At 42.6% G+C, this 25,253-nt stretch overlaps 1 protein-coding gene across 1 annotated transcript in view; it reads right to left on the reverse strand.

Moving 5' to 3' along the window:
* WDR70 (WD repeat domain 70) overlaps positions 1-25,253 on the reverse strand; it is a 191,226-nt gene that overhangs the window by 108,929 nt on the left and 57,044 nt on the right. Inside the window, exons 7-9 of the mRNA XM_074995637.1 lie at positions 24,914-25,047; positions 19,735-19,888; positions 17,943-18,019 (exon numbers count right to left, since the gene is read on the reverse strand). Of these exons, the coding sequence (XP_074851738.1) occupies positions 17,943-18,019; positions 19,735-19,888; positions 24,914-25,047 (365 nt within the window). The remainder of the gene's footprint in view (positions 1-17,942; positions 18,020-19,734; positions 19,889-24,913; positions 25,048-25,253) is intronic.

A 25,253-nucleotide genomic window follows, 5' to 3' on the forward strand; every position in this document is an offset into this window, starting at 1 on the left:
TTTATAACCTTGAACAATAAAACCGCTACTGTTCCTGGAATTCAAATATGTTATTTCTCTAATTCAACAGGGTTCTGCTTGCATCACGCCCTAAAACGTAAGTCTCATCACAAATTCATCTAATTTGTTACACAGCCTGTCACCTTGATCATTCATTATTATCAACCATGGGCTCAGCACCCATTCGTGTCTGATGCCTCCCTCACTATTTCCTTCCATCTCTCCCTGTCCAGTGTGTAGTGGCTTAGTTTCTGTACACTAGCTCCACACCAGTCCACTATACCATCCACACATTCTCTGTGGGGTCTGCCTCTCCTATTCAAACCGTCATTATGCCGAATACCAGGGTCTTGATTTTTCATTCATCATTCTTTCTGAAGATATACCTTGACCATTGCTTGACTAAAAAAAAAATTCCTCAGTGCATTTAGACTCTAAGAGTGCGTTATCCAAGGTTTTTATGAAAAAATTTAATAAATATAGGAAAATCAGATTTTTCAGTTTTCTAAAATGATTTTCAAAACCGAAACCAAAATAAGGGCATATTTGAAAAAAACATAAAAGGCAATACCAACTTTTTACAGCACTGAGAAGCAAGCGGAAATTAAATGTGGAAATTGAAAAAATGCTAGGAGCTTGTCAACTGACTCCAACACACACAATTGCACTCATTCAAATGACAAATTCCTTGTCGGTTAAACAACTGCAACATAATAATGGAATGATGTCAGATTGGAAGGAGGTCTCAAACGGCGTCCTACAGTGATGATCTGCATTTTGCTGTGGACAATAAAATGCAGTTCAAAAAAGACATATTTAAGGTGCTACACTTCTGGATGAAAAAACAAATGCACAAACACAGAATGGGGAGAAACTGGCTTGGCAGCAACACTGCTGAAAAGGATCTGGGTCTTTGGCTCACAACCTCAACATGAGTCAGTAATGTAATGCTGTTAAAAAATGCAGTTTTAGGCTGTATTAACAGAGACATAGGATTCAATCATATGATGTGATAGTACTGCTCTATTACTAGCTAGGCTTTCAACTAGAGTACAAGTCCAATTTTGGTCAGCAACGTAGAGAAAGAAAGAGAAAGTGGAAAGGATCCAGAGATGAAGGACAAATATGACCACAGGGATGGAATGCAAGCCATACAAACAAAGGCTGGAGGAACTGTGGATGTTTAATTTGAAAAAGAGAAGATTTAAGTTGTCTTCAGATATTTGAAGGACTACAATAAAACAGATGTAGAAAGCTTGTTCACTTTTCCAACAGAGGGCAAAGTCAGAGCTACTTCATAGTAGATTATTTCATAGCAGATTTAGATTAAACCTCAGGAATAAATTTCTAACTGTAAGAACAGTGGGGCAATGAAACAAACTGCCTCTGGAAGTTGTGGAAGATTGTTTATTAGAGGCTTCCAAAAGGAGGCTGGACAGCAATCTGTCTTGGGTGGTTTAAACACAAATCCGGTATACTGGTGGTTACACTAGATGACGCTTGCAGCCGCTTCTAATCTGTGATTCTTTCATATGTGTTCTTGGATATGCTCTCTCAGTTCAAGTTCAGGACTTTCATAACCCAAGTGGATGTAAATTCTGAACTTGAAGATTTGGAGTGAATGGCAGGCACATTCTCAGTTAGGGGTTCTTCAGATGGAGCTACACATCATCTATTCAAATACTTGGCAGCTCCTCAAATAAAGAGAGTTGGAAGTACAGTTCTCTCTCTTCTATTTGTCTGCGAAAGCAGTGAACTTCCCCTATCTGCCGGACAAGAATGAAAATCCCAGTGACTCCAATCCCAGCATCTTCCTCCAAATTGCAAGGTGGAAGGAAAGAAGGAAAAGAGAGAGAAAAAGGGGTAGGAAGTTATTCAACTGAACATCTGAAATCCAAATTAAAATATGTGGTTTTGCTAAGTGACAAGAGAAGAAATGGTTTAACAGGAGGGCAGTAGACATAGAAAGGTAACAATCAAAAGGACAAAAACATCAGGTATTTATTACAGCTTTTGGCCATGATCCTCCTACCACTGGGGACTAACTTCTCTCTTTCCATTATTCTTCTGTTAAAGCTGACAAATATAGGTCCCTGACTGTAGTTGTGGTCTCAAATACAGTTAAAATTATTATTCAATACCAATCTGAGATGCTGAGATACATGCATGCACACAAAAATTGTAAAAGTTAACATTTTCAATTACAGCCTCAAAAGCATTGGGAATCAGGAAAAGGACAACTCATCTGCCTTGTAGGTTGCATAAACAGACTTACAGTCTAGTCCTGCCCTTTAATGACTATGTTATCCATATGGAAATACTTATGCAGTGTTTAACTACATTATTTAATTTTAGTAAGTGTTTACTGCTGTCGAAAATTAGAAACTCGAACTTTTCAGAATTAATATTCCAGAAGTGAAAGAGCTACAAACTTATTATTCATGATTCACCATGACTCAGTTGATTGCATAGCTTTTACAATGCGAGTTTCTGTATCTTATGCAATCAGAGGGAGCTTCCCCAGCTATACAAGCTATAAACTTGGACCTCACAGACTTTAGATTCCAAGTTTATAATTTCAGCAGAACAAGCTGATCTAGCCACATATGATCAGAGGTCAGTTTCTAAAAGTTAAGACAATAAATTAAAATGTTAACCCATGATGTTTATCTGAAAATTTAATATCCAACAAAAAGTCACTGTTTATAAATGCTGGAATTCCAAAAACACTTATTAAAAATCTATTTCACTTTAACCATACTTTGGAAAATATAAACTTCATTTACATTTTAATTAAAAATACAGTAACCATACTTTGGAAAATTTAGACTTCATTTGCATTTTAATTAAAAATATAATGTAGAGGAGGCAATAGAGCCAAACTTTATTCAATTTAATAGCACTACTGCCTAATATGACTTCTTGTGTGACTAACAGGGGAGCAGGATATGGTATTAGAAGTAACATGCTTTGATATTGTCCCTTTTACTGTCATATAGCATTTAGTAAGCATAGTTCACAGAAGTGAGTGGCACAGAAAAATTTAAAATGTTAGTCTTCCAAATAAGTTTTATTTTAGCCCCCTTTTCTTGTGCTGTCTGAAGAAATGCAGAAAATTCTGAAGGAAAAGTATAAGTCAATAAAAAAGTCCTTACATGCAAGCTGTTTCAAAAGGCAGATGTTTTTAAATCAGCAGCTAACGTTTTCATCTCGAAAAAAAATCTTAGAAAAATATTAATATAAACACACATAGTTTATAAAGACAAAAATAGCTTTCCTGACCCTTTTATAAACACAGAGCATTCAGCAAGGGCCAGAACAGAAAGAGATTCATTATTCACGCTTCGCTGTGCTTGGCCTGCTCACTTGCTATATTTTGTTAATCCGCTCTGTATTGTACATATTTACCAACAGTCAAGCTCACCCTAACATATCTAGAGGGAAATTGAACACTTTCATGGCCAACAATGCTGGGGCCACACTTATTACAATGGTGCACTGCACACAATATAGCAGTGTTTCTTAAACTTTGAGACCACAGAACATCAAACAATATTTTTAATGCAAAACACCCATGAAATTTTTTTTTAAAATTGTTGTAAAACAAAAAAAAAAAAAATCCAAAAATGAAAAGCAGAAAAACCAACAACCCATACAGCAACACACACAGCAAAACCAAAATGAAATACTTTAATCAAGTATCATAGCAATGAAGCACTAACATTGTATCTACTTTCAATAACAGGAAATATTTACCATCAGCATATATAAAAAAAAATGCCAGATGCTCGTGGCGCACCTGTGAATTGTCTGCAGAACACCAGTGTTCCACAGAACACAGTTTAAGAAACACTGCAATATAGGATGCTACAGAAGGTGAATTTTTGCATGAAAACAGTTATGTATTACAAGAAGAAGTTGTAAAGAACTGTTTTTCCACTATATCATTATGCATGGTAATTCTGTGGTACTGTAGCTATGGTATTAAGGTAACATAACTGAGTCTGGACTGCAGGCATATTTAATGCTTGAATTTTTTACACAAAAGGTATTACTTAAAGAAGCATTCTTCATGGGATGCTTAAAGACAAAAATCAGTCTTACACATACGAAATGGGAAATGACTCTCTAGGAAATACTGCAGAAAGGGATCTAAGGGTCATAAGGGATCACAAGCTAAGTATGAGCCAACAGTATAAAACATGGAAAAAAGCAAACATCATTCTGGAATATTTTAACAGGAGTGTTGTAAACAGGACAAAGTAGTAATTCTTCTCTATTCTGTGTTTATTAGGCCTCAAATGAGTACTGTTTATAGTTCTGGGTGACACATTTCCAAAAGATGTGGACACGTACCTAAAAGGTTGTTACAAGGAGGAGGGAGGAAAAAAGAGAAGTTACTCACTTGTGTAGTAACGATGGTTCCTCGAGATGTGTCCCCGTGGGTGCTCCATAGTAGGTGTCGGGCTCGCCCCGGCACCGCAGATCGGAAATCTTCTAGCAGTTTCCTTCGGATTGCGCATGCGCTGATGCGTGCCGCTCCTTCGCGTGCCCTCGGTCATGTGCGCGATCCGGTCCCCGCCAGTTCCTTGACCAACTGCCCCAGATGCTCCTGAAAAACACCGGACAGAGATCCGAAGCGGGGAGGACGGGCGGGTAGTGGAGCACCCATGGGGACACATCTCGAAGAACTATCGTTACTACGCAAGTGAATAACTTCTCTTTCTTCTTCGAGTGGTCCCCGTGGGTGCTCCACAGTAGGTGACTACCCAGCAGTAACCCCAAGTAAGGAGGTGGGTACTTGATTCATGTGCAGCTTGCCCTTGAGAGGACTGCTGTCGACAGACGGATATCCTCCTCGAACACTCGCTGCAGGGCATAATGCTTGGCAAAGGTGTCGTAAGATGACCAAGTTGCCGCTCTGCAAATGTCTTTCAACGCGATTCCCTTGAAGAAGGCCGTTGACGCCGCCATCGCTGTGGTGGAGTGAGCCTTGGGCAGAGCTAGCAGAGGGGTCTTACGGAGCTGGTAACACAGTTTTATGCAGTACACAATGTGATTTGAAATTCTCTGGAAAGAGAGGCCTTCCCCTTTCGACCTGGGAGCGAGAGACACCAGGAGTCCGTCCATTTTCCAGAAGGGCTTAGTTCTGTCTATGTAAAAGGCCAACGCCCTCCTCACATCTGGGAGATGCAGGCGCGCCTCCTTGCTGGAGCTGTGAGGCTTCGGGTAAAACGAGGGTAATACTATTGGTTCGTTAATGTGGAACTTCGAGGAAGCTTTCGGAACGAAGGCTGGGTGTAACCGTAAGATCACCGCTTCCTTTGAGAATACTGTGCAGGGTGGCGTTGCCATCACTGCTGCGAGTTCGCTCACCCTGCGGGCTGACGTAATCGCAAGAAGGAAGGTTGTTTTCATGGTAAGTAGTCAGAGGGGTACCGTGGCTAATGGTTCGAAGGGTGGTCCCGATAGCGTGTGGAGTACCAAGTCCAAACTCCATGACGGTGGTAGCGGTTTCCGAGGGGGGTACAGGTTTACCAGCCCCTTCAGGAACCTTGTGACGATAAGATGGGCGAATATGGTGGGCCCTTCCTCTTTGTGCCGAAAGGCTGATATAGTTGCGAGGTAGACCTTTAGCAAGGATAGAGAAAGCCCGTCTCGTTTGAGGTCCAGCAGGTATTCTAGAATTACAGTTATAGGGACGTCAAGAGGAGCTAACTGCTTGCAAGAGCACCAGGAGGTAAATGGTGTCCATTTCTGCTCATAAGTCTTCCTGGTGGAGGTCCTTCGGCTACACTCTAATATTTGTCTTACTGCCTCCGTACACGTGCTCTCCAAGGCGCTGAGCCACGGATTAGCCATGCTTGTAGGCAGAGTCCCTGAGGGTGCGGGTGCACTATGGACCCCTGAGCCTGCGTAAGTAAGTCCAGCACTACCGGTAGGGGGAGTGGTGGATGACCCGACATGTGCAGAAGCAGGGGAAACCATTGTTGTCGGTCCCAGGTTGGGACTATGAGTATCATGCAAGCTCTCTCCCTTCTGGCTTTCTGCAGAACCTTGTGGATGAGTGTTGTGGGGGGAAACGTAAAGAGTAGAGGGCCCTTCCATGAGATCATGAAGGTATCCCCCAAGCACCCCCACCCTATTCCTGCTCTGGAGCAGTACTGAGGGCATTTCCTGTTGTGTTTGGTAGCAAACAAATAGACTTGGGGAAACCCCCAGGTGCGAAATATGCGTCAGAGCAGGTCGGAGCGGATCTGCCACTCGCGTGCGAGTGCAAAGCGCCTGCTCAGTTGGTCTGCCTTCACGTTGTGGACGCCGGGCAAGTACGAGGCTTTCAACGTTATGTTGTTGGCAATGCACCAGTTCCACAATCGGACTGCTTCTGCGCATAGCGCACGGGACCATGCCCCTCCTTGTCGATTGATGTAAAAAATGGTGGCGGTATTGTCGGTATTGATGCCGACAACTTTGCCGCACAGGCATTTCCAAAAATGCCTGCACGCATTGAACGCTGCTCTGAGCTCCAGTATGTTTATGTGCAGTGTCTGTTCCGTGGGGGACCATAGCCCTTGTGTCACCTTGCTGCCAATGTGTGCACCCCATCCTGTGTGGGAGGCGTCGGTTGTAAGAAAAATAGAAATTTGTGGTTGGTGGAAGGGTACTCCCACTAGGAGGATCTTGGGATCTGCCCACCACGCTAGTGACTTTTGTACCTTTGGCATGGGCGATACTACCCTGTGGATGGTATGGGCTGCCGGTCTGTAAACGCTCGCCAGCCAATGCTGCAGGCTTCGCATGTGTAGCCTGGCATTCTGCACCACAAACGTGGTGGCTGCCATGTGCCCCAACAGTTGCAGACGTGTTAGGATCGGCACCGCGGGGCTGTACATCATGACTTGTACCAGGGATCTGATGGTGCGGAAGCGGGCGTCGGGCAGGTATACTCTTGATGTAACAGAGTTTATGCGCGCCCCTATGAACTCTATATCTTGCGTGGGTTTGGTCTTTGACTTTGAGAGGTTGATAACTAGGCCCAGCGAAGTAAACGTGTTCCCGGTGACACGTATCATGCGTAGGACCTCTGCCTTTGAGGCCCCTTTCAGTAGACAGTCGTCCAGATATGGAAAAATAAACATGCCTTGCCTGTGCAGGTAAGCTGATACCACTGCCAGGGTCTTGGTAAAGACTCTGGGTGCCGAGGATAGGCCAAATGGAAGAACCCTGTATTGGAAATATCCCCCGCTGACCGTGAAGTGGAGGAAGTGTCTGTGTGCTGGGTGGATTGTTATATGAAAGTAAGCATCTTGTAAGTCAAGGGCTGCAAACCAGTCTCCATCGTCCAGTGCCGTAAGTATGGAGGCAACTGTAATCATCCAGAAGCGCTGTTTGCGCAAGTATCGGTTGAGGCCCCGTAGATCCAAAATCGGCCTCCAGCCTCCTGTTTTCTTCTCTGTTAGGAAGTAGCATGAGTAAAAAACCTTTCCCTTGGAATTGTTCCGGCACTCTTTTCACCACCCCTATGAACATGAGGTGATCTACCTCCTGCTTCAGCCTCGCCTCGTGGGAAGTGTCCCTGAGAGGAGGCCGGGTGGGAGGTTTCGTCAGTGGAAGTGACTGGAAGGGGATCGTGTAGCCCATGGCTATAATTTCCAGCACCCATTTGTCTGTTGTGATCTTTTGCCATTGGGAGTGGAACGGTTTGAGGCAATGATGGAACATGAAGTGAGAGTGGCATTGAGCGATGGTGTTGATAGTGCAGTCCTCGACATACCCATCAAACTTGCTGCCTCTGGGCTTGCCCCGAGGGTGTACGACTTTGTTGAGAACGTCGCCTGGGGGCCCTGTACTGCTGTTGCTGTTGATGGCGCGCTTGGTCATAGCCTCGCTGGTATTGTGCACGTTGTGGTTGGTAAGCATAGTGTCTTTGCTGAGGATAGAATTTCTTTTTCTTGTATGGGGGAGTGTAGATACCCAAGGTCTTAAGTTTGGCCCTCGAATCTTTGCTAGAGTGGAGGACCGAGTGGGTTGAATCTGCAAACAGCTTTTGCTTGTCAAAGGGAAGATCCACGATCTTCGCCTGTAGATCTCTGGGGATACCAGACGTCTGGAGCCAGGATTCCCTATGCATTACCACTGCTGCGGCTGTTGAGCGTGCCGCTGTGTCCGCCACGTCCAGGGCAATCTGAACTCCCGTTCGCGATGCCGCGTAGCCCTCTTGGACAATCTCCTTTAACACTGGCTTCTTGTCCTCCGGAAGTGAATCCATGAGAGAGGTGAGTCTAGAGTAATTGTTAAAGTTATGGTTTGATAAATGTGCCGCATAGTTTGCCATTCTCAATAATAGGGTAGAGGAGGAGTAGACCTTCCTGCCAAACAGCTCTAATTCATTAGCATCTTTATCCGACCCCCCTGATTTGTACTGAGACGTCTTCGACCTCTGCTGGGATGATTCGACCACCAAAGAATTGGGTTGTGGGTGGCTAAACAGGAACTCCATGCCCTTGGCTGGGACGAAGTACTTCTTATCTGCCCTTTTGTTCGTAGGCGGAATAGCGGCCGGAGTCTGCCATATGTTAGTGGCTGACTCCATAATGGCTTCGCCCAGCAGGATAGCGATTTTAGAAGCCAGGGGTCTCAAATTTTTCAAGTGTTTATGGTGCTTCCCCTGAATGTCCTGCGTGTATGCTACTCTTTTGAACAGCTCTTGGAATTGTTTAAGGTCATCCGGAGGGGAGCATCCCCGGGGACAATCGCCTCATCTGGGGAGGATGAGGAGGAACCGCTGGGGTAAGCCTCCCCCAAGTCCTCTGGCTCCCGAGTTCGCTGGTATGCTTGCTCCCTTGTGGGCTGTGAAGGAAAGTCTCGGGACTCTGGACCCAACTCCCCCTGGGACAACTGCGTTCCTCTCCCAGAGCGAGTGTGTACACGGGAGTATTGACGAGGAGTGGGAGAGGATCTGCCCCTGGATCTGGACCTCCGATGTCAGTGTTCAGTATGATGAGGACGGCCATAGCAACATGGGCAAGGGCCCGGTGGTGGAGACCTGGACCACGATCAGGGAGTGTACCCATGATGTCTGGGAGAGCGGGATCTCCGTGACGACATTGATAATGGTGAAGCTGGTTTGTGATAGTACTCAAGGGGATCCATACCCAAAAATGGTGAAGGTGGCCTGAGCCACGGCAAAAGTGGTTGGAGGAATGGAGAGGGAGGCCCGAAATAAGCTAGTGGAGCTCCTGCCCGGCGATGCGGCTTGTGTATCTCGGGAGGGGGGCTGGGTGACAAGGGCATGGCAGCCCCGTCTGGAGATGGACTGAGGTGCCGGGTTTTGGCTCTAGCCTTCCCCCTCCCCTGCAGGGTGGGCGCCGCCCCCTCCCATGCTGGGGATCTCAGCCCCGTTGTCGGCGCTGCGCCTGGTACCGTCATCAGTGGTGCCGCGCGGGTAGCTTCCTCCAGTGCTGGTAGGCCCCGTGCTGGGTGACCCTGCGCTGTCGGCACCGTGAGAGCCGGTGCCGTGGGCGGCGGCGCTGCTGATTCCAGCGCTTGCCATGCTGGCGCTCGCGGCGCCTTCTGTGCCGACTGCTGTATAGTCGGAGGCCCGGCCTCGGCCACGTGCGCTACTGCGCTGCCGCTTTCACCAGGTGGCGGCTGAGGGCTCTGCGTTCCGCTCGTCCTGCTCGTTGGGACCGCTGGCAAGGATTGAGCCGGGGAGAGTTTCTTCTTCTTCTGCACAGAAGGGGTCAAAGACGCTGCCTTCCTTTTATGTGACCCAGAGGGCCCTTCTGTGTGAGGCTTCTCCGGTGGCTCAGGCTGGAGGGCCTTATCAAACAAGATCATTTTGAGCCTCATTTCTCTGTCCTTCCTGGCCCTGGCTGTAAGCTTAGCGCAGTGAGAGCACTTCTGGGTAACGTGGGACTCCCCCGGGCAACGAATGCACTCACTATGCCCATCAGAGGCCGGCATAGCCTCGCGGCATGACTCACACTTCTTCAACCCCGAGGAAGCCATCACGGTGAGTCTTTACTGTTAATCGGGTACTTAGTTGCTAATTAGCATGTTCTACCACCCAGATAACATTCACAGCCCTCAAGGTAGCAGATGGCTTAAAACAGCCTTCTTTGTCCGCTCCCCTTCCCTCCATTCCTCTTATCTCTACTGTATTGTATGCCTTGCCTTTTTTTCTTTTCCTATCTTTTTTTTTTTTTTTTTTAAATAGGAAAAGAAAAACAAGCTAACAAGGAAAAACAACTATCTTATCTGTCTCAGGCTAAAGAGCAGGAGGGGATTCCGTCTGCAGCCATTGGCGGTTAAGAAGGAACTGGCAGGGACCGGATTGCGCACATGACCGAGGGCGCGCAAGGGAGCAGCACGCATCGGCGCATGCGCGATCCAGTGGAAACTGCTAGAAGAATTCCGATCTGCGGCGCCGGGCGAGCCCGACACCTACTGTGGAGCACCCACGGAGACCACTCGAAGAAGAAACTTAGCTTGTGCTTAAAAAAGACTCTGTGATATAGAAATAATCCATAGAAGGCATGTTAAAGTAAAGATTTTAAAATAGGAGTTTGCGAAAAGGCAGAAAGATAGAGGATTAGTTTCAAGTGCACTTTGACAACTAGTCTTCACATTTATAAAGACAAATATTGTATCTAATCTAAGTCATAATACATGGTGTTTATATGAATGTCTGGTATTGGCCTTGGCTTGGCTGCCCTACTACTCTGAGCAGTTCTGAAAACTGCAGCAGAACTAGCATTAACTTAGTGTATTAAGCACCAAGTGTTTGTATAACACTGTGATGACGCAAAAAGTGTTCGGACTATTAATATTTATCCAAACACTTTCTTCATGATAGTAATGTTATCCAAAAAGCTCTGCTGGGTGGTATGTGTAAGTAAGAATTACAATTTTCAAATTTCTCCAACCCACAATTATATATAAAACTTCAAATCGCTACATACAAAATAAAAATTAAAGTAAGGTCATACAACAAGTATGTTTACAATGGGGATATTTTGGAACAAATTCTACCCTTGCCTATATTAGTGTAATCCCTTCAATATCTGCTTATCTTACAAAGTTCTAGGAACATTTGGACCATAACTTCAACAACATAGATGGGTAGTTAGAACACGTCAAGCTTTAACACAGCTCAGAGAGTTGATTAAAATGCAGTTAAGTCATGTCAGTATGACAAGATTTAAATACGCTTTAACTAGGATGGGAAACCACACTTTACTCATGTGGTAGTGAAGGTAAGGTGACCTGGTGTCTGGTTTTCAAAGAGAAAACCTCGTCAAAAAGGGACTCTTATGGTTGTGGTCAGCACCACTAACTGGGCCATTAAAAGCTGAGTTGGCCGTGCTACAGAGACAAGACAGGCTATTCCCTGTCTGTTCTGAGGCAGCACACTGCATCCAAGAAACAGCCAGCTGATCCAGCTCCTAGGTGGGGGAGTTGATTAAAATGCAGTTAAGTCATGTCAATATGACAAGATTTAAATATGCTTTAACCAGGATGGGAAGGCCATGCACTGCCCCTGCCACTCAGAACGCTGGATCCACACTCTCACTGGATGGGGGGGGCGGTGCTTGCAGGTGACAGCAGTATGCACAGCACAATGCAGAGCCTCCTGCACCACTGCCTAGAAGCTGGACCTGCTGGCTGTCTCTGGGGCACAGCATGGTGCCCCAGGACAGGCAGGGAATTTGTTTTAGTGCCACTGACTGGGCGTCATTCAAGATCAGCCAGAGGCCCAACCTCTCTGCCCAAATGTTGGGCCCCCTTGAACCTGGAGTGCTCTCCTGCATTCTAAACCCCCAGCTCCACCCAAAAGCCCAAATCTTCAGTCCAGAGCAGGTACCCACTGCTGCGTCCCAACCCACGGGCCTGAGACCCTCCCCAAACCTGAACCCCATTCCTGAATCCAGCATATCCCTGAAGCCATCCCACAGCCCACACCCCTAGTCCACAGCTTGTACCTCCACCTGCACTGCATCTCCCAGGCCTCAGTACCTTCCTAGACCTGGAGCCCACTCTTCCACACCAAACCCCTCATCCCTGGGCCCAACCCAAAGTTTATGGCCCACTCTAGTGCCTCCTCAACCTCCTACCCCAGCACAGAGACCCCTCCCACACGATGAAACTCTCCTCTTCAGCCATACCCCAAAGGCCTCAACCCCTCCTGCATCCCTCCATCACAATGCACAGCCCCTGACTGCATTCTGAATCTCTTGGCTGCAATCCCCAGGCTGGAGTCACTCCCACACTCCAAAACTCACATCCCAGCCCCACCCCAGAGCCACACTTCCAGCCTGAGCCCAAACTGTCATTTGCAGCCCTCACCCCTCTTCTCATAACCCAATTCCTTGCCCCAGCCTAGTGAGAATGGCGGACAGTGAGCCACTGAGGAAGGGAGAATGTAGTGAGTAGGTGCAAGGCTAGGATGTTCAGTTTTGTACCAAAAGAAAACTGGAAATTCTAAGTGGAAGAACGCAGGCTGTGGACTTGAGTGGTGGTTTAGTCCAACTGAAACAGAAATGTATGAATAAAGGGAGAGTCAGTGCCAAGAAGGTAGGACACGCACTAAACCTTTCCATGAACAACCTCTACACTACGAAGCCCTGATTGAATTTTACGGGAAGTCTCACTTGGCAGAAACTGTGAGGGCAAGCAGTAGTGTTAGGTACTCTCTACCAAGAGTGCATTCCCTTCCGAAACAGCTGTCCCCACAAGGGTGAAAGAAGTTATAAATGCAAATAAATGATGACTAAGGTTACCTTGAATCTAGTTATACTTGTTGCTCTTCCTGCAAGGAATTAACCCACTCCATGAGGCCAAATCCTGCATGAGCACTTGGAGGCTAGGACTTCATTTTGAATATTAGGATAAAATAACCTGATGTAGAACAATGTAGCTCTGTTGAATTCAATGGAATTATCCTGATTTACATCAGCTGAGAAGCTGCCACTTTATGGGAACAATCAAATTCTTAGCTATTATCATACATTTTGATTAACGTTCGTCACAGTTGCAACTTATTAGAAAGACTATGCCTCTACTGTATATTCTACATATTTAGCATGCTCGATAAATAGCAGCTATCTACCCCAACAAAATACCCAAAGATCTAGAAAATGAGAACTGCCAAAGCAGTCTGACTTTCCTGCATGACAACTAATTTTCTCTAAAGCACTGTGGATTACCTGTCAAAAATTAAAGTTACACAAAAATTAGTTACACAGAAATAAGTTAACTTTACCGATATTGATCGATTATAAATCAGAATTTTTAATATGCATAGAAATGCTTCATAATTTCAGAAGCATGCTACGTTTTATTTAAACTAAATCCATTGAGATACCACTTGAGATATGAAAAATAGAAAAAATCCAGGAACATTTTTGAAAGTTCAAACTGAAGATTAAAATCTAAGAAAAATGCATAGCCCATATTTTCTTAATTTAAGGCACTTGAGGTTGGATTTTCAAAAGTCATGTTATGCTTACACAACAGACAGCAACTATACTACCAGCTGTGTGGGTGTCCTATGTATACCTATTCCTATTTGTTTCTGAAAATGCCACTCAACGGCTACGTCTACACTAGCCAAAAACTTCGAAATGGCCATTTTGAAGTTTACTAATGAAGTGCTGAAATACATATTCAGCGCCTCATTAGCATGCGGGTGGCTGCGGCACTTCGAAATTGACGTGGCTCGCCACCGCTTGGCTCCTCCAGACAGGGCTCCTTTTCTAAAGGACTCTGCCTACTTCGAAGTCCTCTTATTCCTATGAGCAGATGGGAATAAGGGGACTTAGAAGTAGGCGGGGTCCTTTCGAAAAGGAGCCCCGTGGCGGCGAGCAGCGTCAATTTCAAAGTGCCGCAGCTGCCCGCATGCTAATGAGGCGCTGAATATGTATTTCAGCGCTTCATTAGTAAACTTCAAAATGGCCATTTGCATGGCCATTTCAAAGTTTTTGGCAAGTGTAGACACGGCCAAGAGGTTTTTTTTCCCCCTTTAAATAGTGATTAATGTACCTTTATTTAAAAGTTAAAAAATTAGAACAGTCTAACCATATAAATACAGAACCAAATTAAGATCAGCATTATCAAAAACGCGTCAGTGGTGTGAATTTATTGCTTCACTTATTCACATTTAAACAGTATGACAAGGGAAGTATTTAATTTATATACATTATTCTCACTGCAAAATGACTAAGTATTATTTTATCAACTACAATTAGTTAATAGCATAGTAAAAGCATCCTTATTGGTTAATAACTTAGACAGGTCTATAGTTTTTAATACTATGTGCTGCAAAGAGCCACAGGAGACAAGTTAAACAACCACTTCCTGCTCACAAGCCTCAGTCTGAGAATCACCACTTGAGAGGGTAAATACTTAAATGAGTATTTCATGGATATCTCAAAGATGGAACAACCATCTTTCAATGCCAATAATAGTCATTATTATAGAGACAGAAGCTATACAGCAGGAGCGACCATTAATTTTGGCGGGGGCAGGGGGAGGGAAGGACTCCATGAAATTTGGAAAGCGTCAGGGACCACACATTCCTTTTAAATCAAATTATTTACTGAAGGGGTAGGCAAGATATTGCTCAGGGGTTGGATCCAGCCCACACATTATTTATATCCTACTGCTGGGTGGGGGCTGGGAGCCTCGGGCTTTTTAAATAGCTGCAGGAACCCCAGACAGCAGCAGGCAGTGCTGTAGCAGTGGGGGCTGGAAGCTGTGAGCCCCAAACCCATTAAATGGGTGCTTAAGAGTTCTTGGCTCCTGCCGCTAGTGTGCCACCTGGGGTTCCTGCAGCTATTCAAGAAGTCCATGGCTCCCAGGCCCCCACTGCTACCCCAGGCCAGATGCAGTCCACAGCCCAGATCCAAGCATTAGGCAGGCTGGATCTTGCCCGTACCTGCTACACAGTATAAGAAGCTCCATTATTCCTCCCTGTAAGGTAATACTTCAGATACACTGTGTGTAATATGTGTAACAAATCATATTTGCAAATTTAATTGAGCCTATTGGCAATTGTTCCATTATGGCAGTAAAGCTGCCAAGTTAGTTACATGATATTTATCTTTGTTTCCAAACAAATAAAAGATTTCAAAAGAAAACCACTTTTAAGAAAGAATTTAATTATGCTCTCCCTTCCATGCTCCCTTTTTGGTCATCTGCCAGCCCTCTGAGTCTAATTCACGTCTCCTAGAACTGGAAGAGACCTCAGGAGGTCATCTAGTTCAGTCTCCTACCCTCTTGGCAGGACCAAGCACCATCCCTGACATCTATTTGTCCCAATCCCTAGACGGTCTCCTCAAGGATTGAACTCACAACCCTGGGTTTAGCAGGCCAATGCTCAAATCACTGAGATCTCCCTCCCTGCTCCACTTTAAGCTCTAGTGTAGACCTGGCCTCTAAAGCAGAGGAGGAAAAGACAGCATGTAGTATACCTCCCAGAGTGACAAAACATCGCAAAGAACTTCAGTTACTGTACAGTAGACCCCCTGACTTACGCTGAGGTTGCATTCCTGAGCAACCCAGCGTAAGCCAACTTTTGGTTTACTTGGAGGAGCCAGGAAACTGACCAGTGCAGCAGATCTCGTCAGTTTCCTGTCTTCTGAGAGTGGCATGGAGCTGGGCTCCAGCTCCCTGTCTCTCTGGTGAGCAGGGAAACTGACCAGCATGCAGCGCAGGTCAGCTTCCCAGGTCCCCTGAGAGTTAGGCAGCCCAGAGCCAGGCACCAGCTCCCTGGTCACGTTAAACTGAGATAAACATAATGTGAGTGTGTAAATCTTAGGATTCTACTTTACAGATAAATAACCTCTCCTCATTGTCCTTACGAGTGCTCCAGATGAGGGCATTCCTGAGTGGTTACAGAGAAGGGTGCTGAGGAAGCTGGCTAGAGAAGTGAGGAGGGGTTAAACTAACAGAAAAAAGAGAGGATAAAAAGAGGAAAGATATGAACACTTAGCATAAAATAAAGATATAAAGAGCAAAAAACCAGACAAGGAACCAAAGCATATGAAGAGATGAAAACCTGACTTGCCTCTACGCTAGTGATAAGAACCTGGATAACAAAGAAGAAGAATTGGAATTGCCCATTTAGGAGCACAAGTTCTTTCTACCTGTTGGGACTTCAATCAAAACAGAAATTCACCTAATATAAATTAGAATAACACATACCATAACACCATAGTTAAATATATACTTTCATTGAAATCCTATTTATGAAAGGATTCAAAACAGTAAAACTAATGAACAAAGCCTATAAAATTAGACTCTTTCCGTTGGTAATTGTCTCTCCTAAAGAGTTCTTTCAAGCAATGATGATACCGCAGAAACAGATGACCTCCTCATGTACTTTATCCAAATCATCATAGACTCTTCTTTCCTACTGCTTGGATAATTTCGGAGAATGATTTTTGCTTTTGGATACTTTGTTGCTCCTTTTAACAGGAAAAGAAGCTGTCCCCCAACAAAAGATGTACTTAGTCTATAAAAAGCCTTGTTGCATGTTTAACATTAAGTCCCAATTGACATTTTATAATGTCACATCCACACATTAGAGAAAACTGCTGCCAGCCTAATAGGAAATGGGAAGTACACTGTATGGTTTCAAATATCTCTCTTATTCTGTCAGCCATTTGGTGTCTCCGAGAATATAATTACACATCCATTTATAGCATTGTATATCTGCATTTCACTCACTTGACCAGACTCTTTTCATTTACTGCAATTTAAGCATGACAGACCCAGTGAATCCATATTTGGTATAATTGTAAGGCATATGTTCATGCAGATAAAATTAGACAGTCTTGGAGTATATAATTTCTTAATTTATTTTTCACTATCTACAGACTGTCCAGTTAAGTAAAAAAACTGAATTTTAAAGTGGTAAGGTATGAAAACCATCTATTCTTTGTGTTTACAAGAGAAAAAATTCTAAAATCCTATCATGTCATAAATATAGATGAATATAGCAGTGAAATTTTTGCTTTACTTGTTTTTGTCTAAGAACTTTAAAAAAAAATTTTTTTTGTACATTAAAACACTACCAGTTTAAAACATTATTCTTGGTAAACACCTTTCCTCTCTCATCAAACTGTGATCTTTCCAACAAGGAGCAATAGTTTACTGGGAATATGGGAGGTGTGGATGAGGGTTTTAGTATAATGCTTTTGTCATTTTGAAAAGTGCCGTATTGGAGTCACGTATAACCAGAATCTTCTGTTTAGTTACGAGAGAGGTTATAAACAAACCAAGAAAGCATCAATGCAAATTTCCTTCACTGTTGTCAACCTTGAGCACTGAGGAGACCAATGGCGCCTGTACATTTTAGTCTCTATGCCCATTTAATACTTCACTTCACTGATTACAGTTACAAGAAGCATGAAAACTAGTCCTAAACTTTTTTTTTTTTTGCTATTTGGACATTTCTCCACTAGGATCAAGACTGAGACCACAAATTCATTTCCAGTCAACTACTGGAGAGCACTAATCAGTACCAATCTGGGCCATATTCAGACCTATGACTTTGAAGTGAAAGACTGTACCATCCTTCCTGGAATTCCAATGAGAAATCCTGTAATTCAGTGAAAACTATTCCATTTCAAGCTCACTTCTACATTTCTCTAATTTGAAATATATTCAGATATAACCATCCTTATATTTTTCCTGGTAAGTCATCACCAAAAGCACCATGCTATTACAAAAAGTAAAGAATAATGTAGACAAACCAATAAACCCTCTAGAAGCAAAATTATACACAAATCTCACACTGGCTTTTAGATCTCAATAAACTTGTTAACAACTGACTGTATCCACCCAAGTTAAACTTGGGAAAAGTATGTGGAGGCCCTGAAATGCAAAACCTGAGAAATCCCCAAAACACTCTGGCATTGACATATACCTATACTCACCCATCATTGGAACAAGTCAAAAATTCTTCTTTTATTTTGGGATGCCAACAGCCTGTATTAAGCATTGCTGTATGACCCTGGGAAAAAACAGACAAAAAAAATGAGGACCAAATTATATGGCAAGCAATTTTTTCAGGTCGGCATTTACTTCCCTCTCATTTCTCAAGATCTCCACCTAGAAATAAACTTGCACTATTGAGATTTCTTACTACCAATTATTTTATAAGTACAAAGGGCAGTCCTTTAATAACAGTTCTTCAAACCAATAATGTAATAAACAATCAAGTTAGATTTTTTTTAAATAGAAATCAATTGGAGAAATCTATGGCCAGCAGAGTTATGAACAATCATATTTAAGTTTATTAAGAACTAAAAAGAATCTTAACAGAATTGATCGAGGTGAAGATGGTAGAGGTTGTCAACAAGTAATGCAGAAAAAAGGCAGAAAAGTTCAAAAAATATTTCTGTTCTGTATTTAGAGAAAAAATCATTGATATTGTCATTATATGTCTATTTTTTCCATTCTAAAAGTAAATTGAGGATGTTAGAGAATTTTAAATCAGCAGATCTTCCAAATACCATCGCTGGTGGCAAGAAGCAATTGAGGCTGAAGGGGTCCAGCTGTCCTATGGGTAGTAATAAGGCAAAAATCTTCCAGCACTGGTGCACGTGACAAGCACACACACGTACATTGAACTGACGTGTAATCACTCAAAGAAAAATTCACTTAATTACTATTATTTACTATTATTTGATGTTCTTGGCAATCAGTAAGGCACAAACAAGACGGTGGTTCCTCCCCTCTCTGCAGATGGATGGCCATTTCTCAAATGAGAAGGGGTGACAACGTTTTTGCAGACCAAGGTCCCCTTTAGGCAACAGAATTCAGAAGTGAGCTGAGTCCTAGCAGCAGACTGAAGAGAGTCTTCAGGTTACAAAGTGGGGGGCTCTATAAATTTGGATTGGACAGCATTTAATGGCTAGTATGTGAGACGTCCTCCATTATTAAGCTAACAAAATCACAGCCAAATGCTTAAATCCACTTCCATGTCAGACTTCCATTCATCTGCATGTCCTGATTAGAACCACCTTGACATCTTACAATCTAGAAGACACACACAGGAAGACAAAGCACACTTTGAACCCTTTCTCTGGGCATCACATTACATTTAATTATCTTTTATCTTTAATTTAAAAGACTTTTTTGTCATTTTTCCTCTATCTGTTCAGCCTTCAAGTGCAAAGAGTGCATATGCTTTGTGATTTGTTAATGAAAAGTTAAAGAAGAAAGCACAAGTATTAAAAGGTCAGACACTTGCATTTTTCTGGATTATATGGCAGGGGTGGCCAATCTGTGACTAGCGATCCACATGCAGCTCTTTTACAGTTCTAGTGCAGCTCATGGCATACCCCCTCCTCCTTTTCCACCTACCAAATGTGTGTACGGGGGGTTGGGGGGGGTGCAGAATCTCAGGGCTTCTGCTCTGCAGTGTGGTGGTGGAGCTAAGGAGGGTCTCAGAGTTTCAGCCCTGTGGGACATGCATGCCAAGGTGCCATGCTTCAGCAGAAAGGGGCTGAAGCTCCAAATCCCTACTCTGAAACTTCTTAAGACTGGTGTATGTGGTGGGGAAGGTCAGTAAGTTTGACCATCCGTGATATATGGAAAGCTTGGAAGGGAACAAAAATATTATATCAAGGACCATCACTGAGAATAAATAACCTAAACAAAAGTACAGGACAATTATATAAGTACAGAACAGCGTAATTTAAAGTTCAGTGTTTCTTAATTTACCTTGGTATTTGCCATGTCCACAATGTACTGGTCTCCTTTGACACATTCCATTACTGGAAAGCCGTCTCTGTCAAGAACCTTAGCTTGAGAATTACCAGACACAACAAGAAGGACATCCCCTGTGCTGCTATACTGTAAAGATTTGATTTGATGACTGAAAAAATAGAAAACAAAATATATTTCCATGAAATATAATTCACTAAAGACAATTTTAAAATGAAGATGTGCCAGCAATGAGAAAATCCCTAAAACAAAAATGCTGTGAAAATAAACGTATAGTATAGGTGTAGTATTTCTATAAGACAACTAAGATGCAGGGAGCAAATGCTACATCCACAGCATGTGACTCTTTTTTTTGTATAAACTGTCTCTGCCCAGTCACCTGCATATTAACATTACAAAGAATTATACATTTTACTTCTGGACAAGCACAGGTAGGTGGTACCAAAGGTACATCTCTTTTCAGGGCAGAAATGATCTCTGGATCAAGGGAGGAGAGCTAACACAAGCAGAGGGGTTTGACAGATATCTCTGGGCAGCTGTATAGACAGAGCAGTGCTAAACTGACAGGACAACCCAATTTTCAGAAGGAAGGAAGGATTCCCTAGTCCCATACCATTTAGCTTACATTAGGTATAAATTTACATACATTAAGCATGCATTTTTTTTGTTCTAATTTCTTTTTCTCTATGTTTTCAACAAGCCCAAAGAGCATTAGTAGAGGATTACTATGAAATGTTAAAACACAGAAGAAAGAACTAGTTCCAAAGATTAACTACAAAGCTGCTATTGCAACTCCAAAATAAAGAGCAAAACACAAAACATCAAGAGCAACAAAATGATCTTGCCTTATAGAGGTTAGAAAAGTAGTAGTAGTAACAATGGAGTCTTTGCATAATTTTCTGGAAAAAGGAAAAACCTTCTAAAAGAAGCCTTCACACAAAGCAAGCCTTCTGGCTGATTAATCAAAGAGCTGGTACATCTGCCAAATGAACACAGCTGCTCAGTGCTGTCACTTTGAAGTGTTAGGAATTCTTTGGATCCTGTATGATGGGAATCACAATTCTCAAACAAAAATAACTTGTGGTCATCATTTTGGATCTATTTCATTTAGGGTAGTGGTTCTCAACCAGAGATACACATATCTCTGGAAGTACACAGGTATCTTCTTGGGGTCTATAAGCTCATCTAGACACATGCCTAGTTTTATAAACAGACTACATAAAACACTAACAAAGTTAGCATAAAGTAAAATTTCATATAAATAAAATAAGAAATTATGCTATGATACTTTTGTATTCTTAAGTCTGATTTTGTAGAAATTGATACGCTTCCATTCAGTTTACACATCCAAAGCTAAATTCAGTCCTGATGCGCAAAATATACATATAGGAAGAATTTGTTTTAACACTAAGCAATTGCACATGAAAACATTACTGAGCACTGACTATAAAATTTCCTGCAGCACAGTACCATAAATGTCAGCAAAGTAATTACAGAGGATAGAAGTAAATAATGATCTTATTATGTCAACCATTACAGGAAAAACAGAATTGCTCTGTACTGTTACATTAATTTCCTGCTTGCAAAAATGCCATGTCGGTGATATGAGACTCAAGAAATAAACTCCAAATTGTTTCACTTTTATATTTAATTTTAGAATTTACCAAAGACTTCCCCTCTGCCCCAAGGTACTTAGATTTCTACAATGCCTAGTACAAAATCCTGGTTCAAATTCAACATGGAAGAATAAATCTGATTAATCTGTAAAATGAGTCCTGCTACTTAGAAAGAGCAATTCCAAGAGTGTGGCTAAGATGAATTGCAAGTTGGTAGGAAGGCCTCCATTAATGAGATAACAATTGCTAAAGTGGAGGTGTCTACAGGTAGAGCCCTGCAAATACACAAGTATCCACTTTGCATCCACAGATACAAATATACACAAACGTAAATAGCCAGGGACCATTTTTGCAGATAGAACAGGTGCAGATTCAAAGTTTATATCTCTTATATCACAGATATCTGACTGCCTATCAGAAAAGCAGACTGAAGAACATTTTTCCTTAGTCAAAAGTATATATATTCTCCTTGAGAAGAAGATTTCAGGAATCAGCCTTTTCATTTTCTCTTTTTTAGTTTCTAGATACACTTGAACCTCCATAATCAGTGTGTCCCTAATCTGATAACACCCCTGATTTCGACCCTGGCAGGAGAAGGAAGCTGCTCTGTGTGCTGCTGCTTCCCCACACCCACCTAGGGGAATGACAGCAGTGAAACACTTCTCCAGAAAAGAGAAGGGAGCAGCAGGAGGCAGTGCCTGGAAATGGCAGGAGGCATGGAATCACTTGTGTTCCTGGGAGCAGGATGCCAGGTAAGCACCCCACCTCCATCCCCGCTCATGCCCAGGTCAGAATTCAAAATGGTCTGGACAAAGTGGAGAAATAGCCTGAGGTAAAGAGGATGAAGTTTAACAAGGACAAATGCAAAGTACTGCACTTAGGAAGGAATTATCAGCTTCACACACACAAAACAGGAAGTGACTGTCTAGGAAGGAGTATTGTGGAAAGGGATTTATGGGTCATAGTGGACCACACACTAAATATAAGTCAACAGTGTGAGGCTATTGCAACAAAAAAAACCCAAACAAGATTCTGGGATGCATTAACAGAGTGTTATGAGCAAGACACAGGAAGTTGTTCTTCCACTCTATTCAGCACTCATTAGGCCTCAGTCTGAGTACAGTGTCCAGTTCTGGGCACTACATTTCAAAAAAGATGTGCAGAAATTGGAGAAGGTCCAGAGAAGAGCAACAAGAATGATTAAAGGTCTAGAGAACATGAGCTATGAGGGAAGGGTTAAAGAACGGGGCTTGTTTAGGCTAGAGAAGAGAAGACTTAGAGGGGCTATGATTGTGGTTTCCAAGTACCTAAAAGAATGTTGCAAGGAAGAGGGAGAGAAATTGTCCTATCCTTAGAAGCCAGCCAAAACAGGGAGCAATGGGCTTAAACTAAAGCCAGAGAGGTTTAGGTTGGACATTAGGAAACATTTCCTAACTGTCAGGGTGGTTAAACACTAGAATAAATTGCCTAGGGAGGTTGTGGAATCTCCACTGTTGTAGATAGATAAGAGCTGGACAGACAGACATCGATCGGGGATGATGTAGACAGTGCTTGGTCCTGCCGTGAGGGCAGGGGACTGGACTTGATAACCTCTTGAGGTCCCTTCCAGTCTATGATTATTCTTATAGCTAGCGAGCTTTTTAAATATTTTACATAAATGCTTCCTTGAGATGCAGCTTAAGCCAATTACTTCTCATCCCCTCTTCAATAAATGTGAAGTGTAATTGATGAACATTTTTTTCTTTATAATGACCAACATAAGCCTACCCTTAAACGTCTATTCTCAAGACTAAAAATGTGCAGTTTTCTTAACCCTTCCTCAGATGTCAGGTTTTCTAAACCTCCTCATTTCTACTGTACTCCTCTGTGCTCTCTCCAATTTCTCCTTTTCTTTCTTAAATCATGGTACCCTTAATACCAGACACAATGGTCCTGCTGAAGCCTCACCAGTGCCAAACAGAACTGTAAAACTACCGCCCATGTCTTACATAATCACACTTGGGTTAATGTACCTCATAATGATAGCCATTTTCACAACTGCATCATGTTGTTGACTCCTATTTCATGTTTGATCCTCTACAACCCTCGGATACTTTCCAGCAGTACTACTTCCTAACCTGTTATTCTCCATTTTGTCCTTGCACATTTGATTTTTCCTTTAAATTTGGTCTAGTCCTTACAGAATTTTATCTTGTTGATTTTAGACCAAATCTCCAATTCAACAATGTCACTTTCAATTCTAACCCTCTCGTCTTAGTGTTGTCTGCAAATTTTACCAGCACGTACTCCACGCCGTTATTCAAGTCATTAATGAAAATGCTGAACGTTACTAGACCCAAGACAGAATCATATGGGATCCCACTAGATTCATACTTCCAAGCTGACAATAAACCAATTAAAACTATTCTGAGTATAGTTTTTCAACCACTTGTGAATCAAATAGTAAACTGCTCATTCCCATAAACATCCCTAAATTATGTATAAGAATGCCACATAGCATGGCGTCAAAAGCCTCACTAAAAATAAGATATATCACCTTCTACTGCATCACCCTTTTAAAAGTAGTACCTAAGTAGTACTACTTAGTAGCACCTAAGAAAGAAATTATGTTGGTTTTGTGTAATTTGTTTTTGATAAATCTGTGCTAGAAATTGCTTACTATCTTATTTCCCTGTAGGTTGGAGTGGGCAATAAGCGGCCTATAAACCAGACATGATTTGCAAGGGTTAGCTCTTGGAGGGCTGCCAGACAATTTATGATCCTGCAGGCCATGGTTCACCTTTCCCAGTCAATTTTATGTTAAATTACTTCTGATTTTGTCCCCAAATTTTGGCTCCCACCTATTCTCTCTCAAATAAAGAACATTAAAAATAAAATCACCGACATGTATGCTTAAAAAAAAAGGTCAAGAAGGCCAATGATGCTCTCCTTTCAAAAATTCTAGTAATAATAGAAGTTCTATTTCTACTAAAGCCCCAGTGTGAGACAAATCTGCTTTCTTAGTTAGCTTTACATGAGTAGGAGGGGTTGGAAAGAGGGCATAAACTATCTTTCTACTGCACTTAACTAAGAAACTGCACTTGTATTTCTCCTGAGAAGGTTATCCTATAATTAACTTAGTAGATACTTATGTATGCAGGTGTTAAATGTTTGCATAGTCTAGTTTGCTGAGCCACCTCAGGAGAAAATATGCACATCTTTCAAACTAAGTGTGAAAGACAGACAATATGAAACTATGTCTAGTCACATATTGTCTAATGCAAAAATATCAGGAGATAGTAATTCCAACAGAATTGCAGCTCACAGTGTGTCTACACTAGGAACTAACCTCAAAGTTAGGCACTATATTGAAGTAGCCAGCAGAGAATCTACACACATTTTTTTTTCCTTTACTTTGAAGCCCAACTTCGAAATCCTTGCTCCATTCCTGGGAATGGAATAGTGCTCTACTTCGAAGATTAACTCTGAAGTTATTTTTATAGTGTAGACACAGCCACAGTTGTAGCTAGAAGCTATAAGACAGGAACTTTTAAGTCAGAAAGGTAGCTTCAAATACATACCACTCACAAGGCTGAAGTGATCGGAAAGCTTGAAGAGATGCATCCATTCCTGCAAAGTCCCAAAGGCGAACGTCATAGTCATAACCACCAGTTACCAAACGTGCACCTGAAGGATCCAAACCCAAAGCAGATACCTACACACACAAACCGAAAATAATTCAATTAAGATAATTATACCTCTTTGTATAAACTGTAACCAGTGCATGGAATACTAGTCTCACACAACCTTATTTCACAGGCATTGCCTAGTTTGTTTCCGTCACTTGTCAGTCATACAGGATTCCATTTTTATAAAGTTTTTAATCACCTCCTCAGTTAAGTCTGAATAAGGTGCATCCCT

The sequence above is a fragment of the Carettochelys insculpta genome, chromosome 5 (genome assembly GCF_033958435.1).
Source record: "Carettochelys insculpta isolate YL-2023 chromosome 5, ASM3395843v1, whole genome shotgun sequence".
Taxonomy (NCBI): domain Eukaryota; kingdom Metazoa; phylum Chordata; order Testudines; family Carettochelyidae; genus Carettochelys; species Carettochelys insculpta.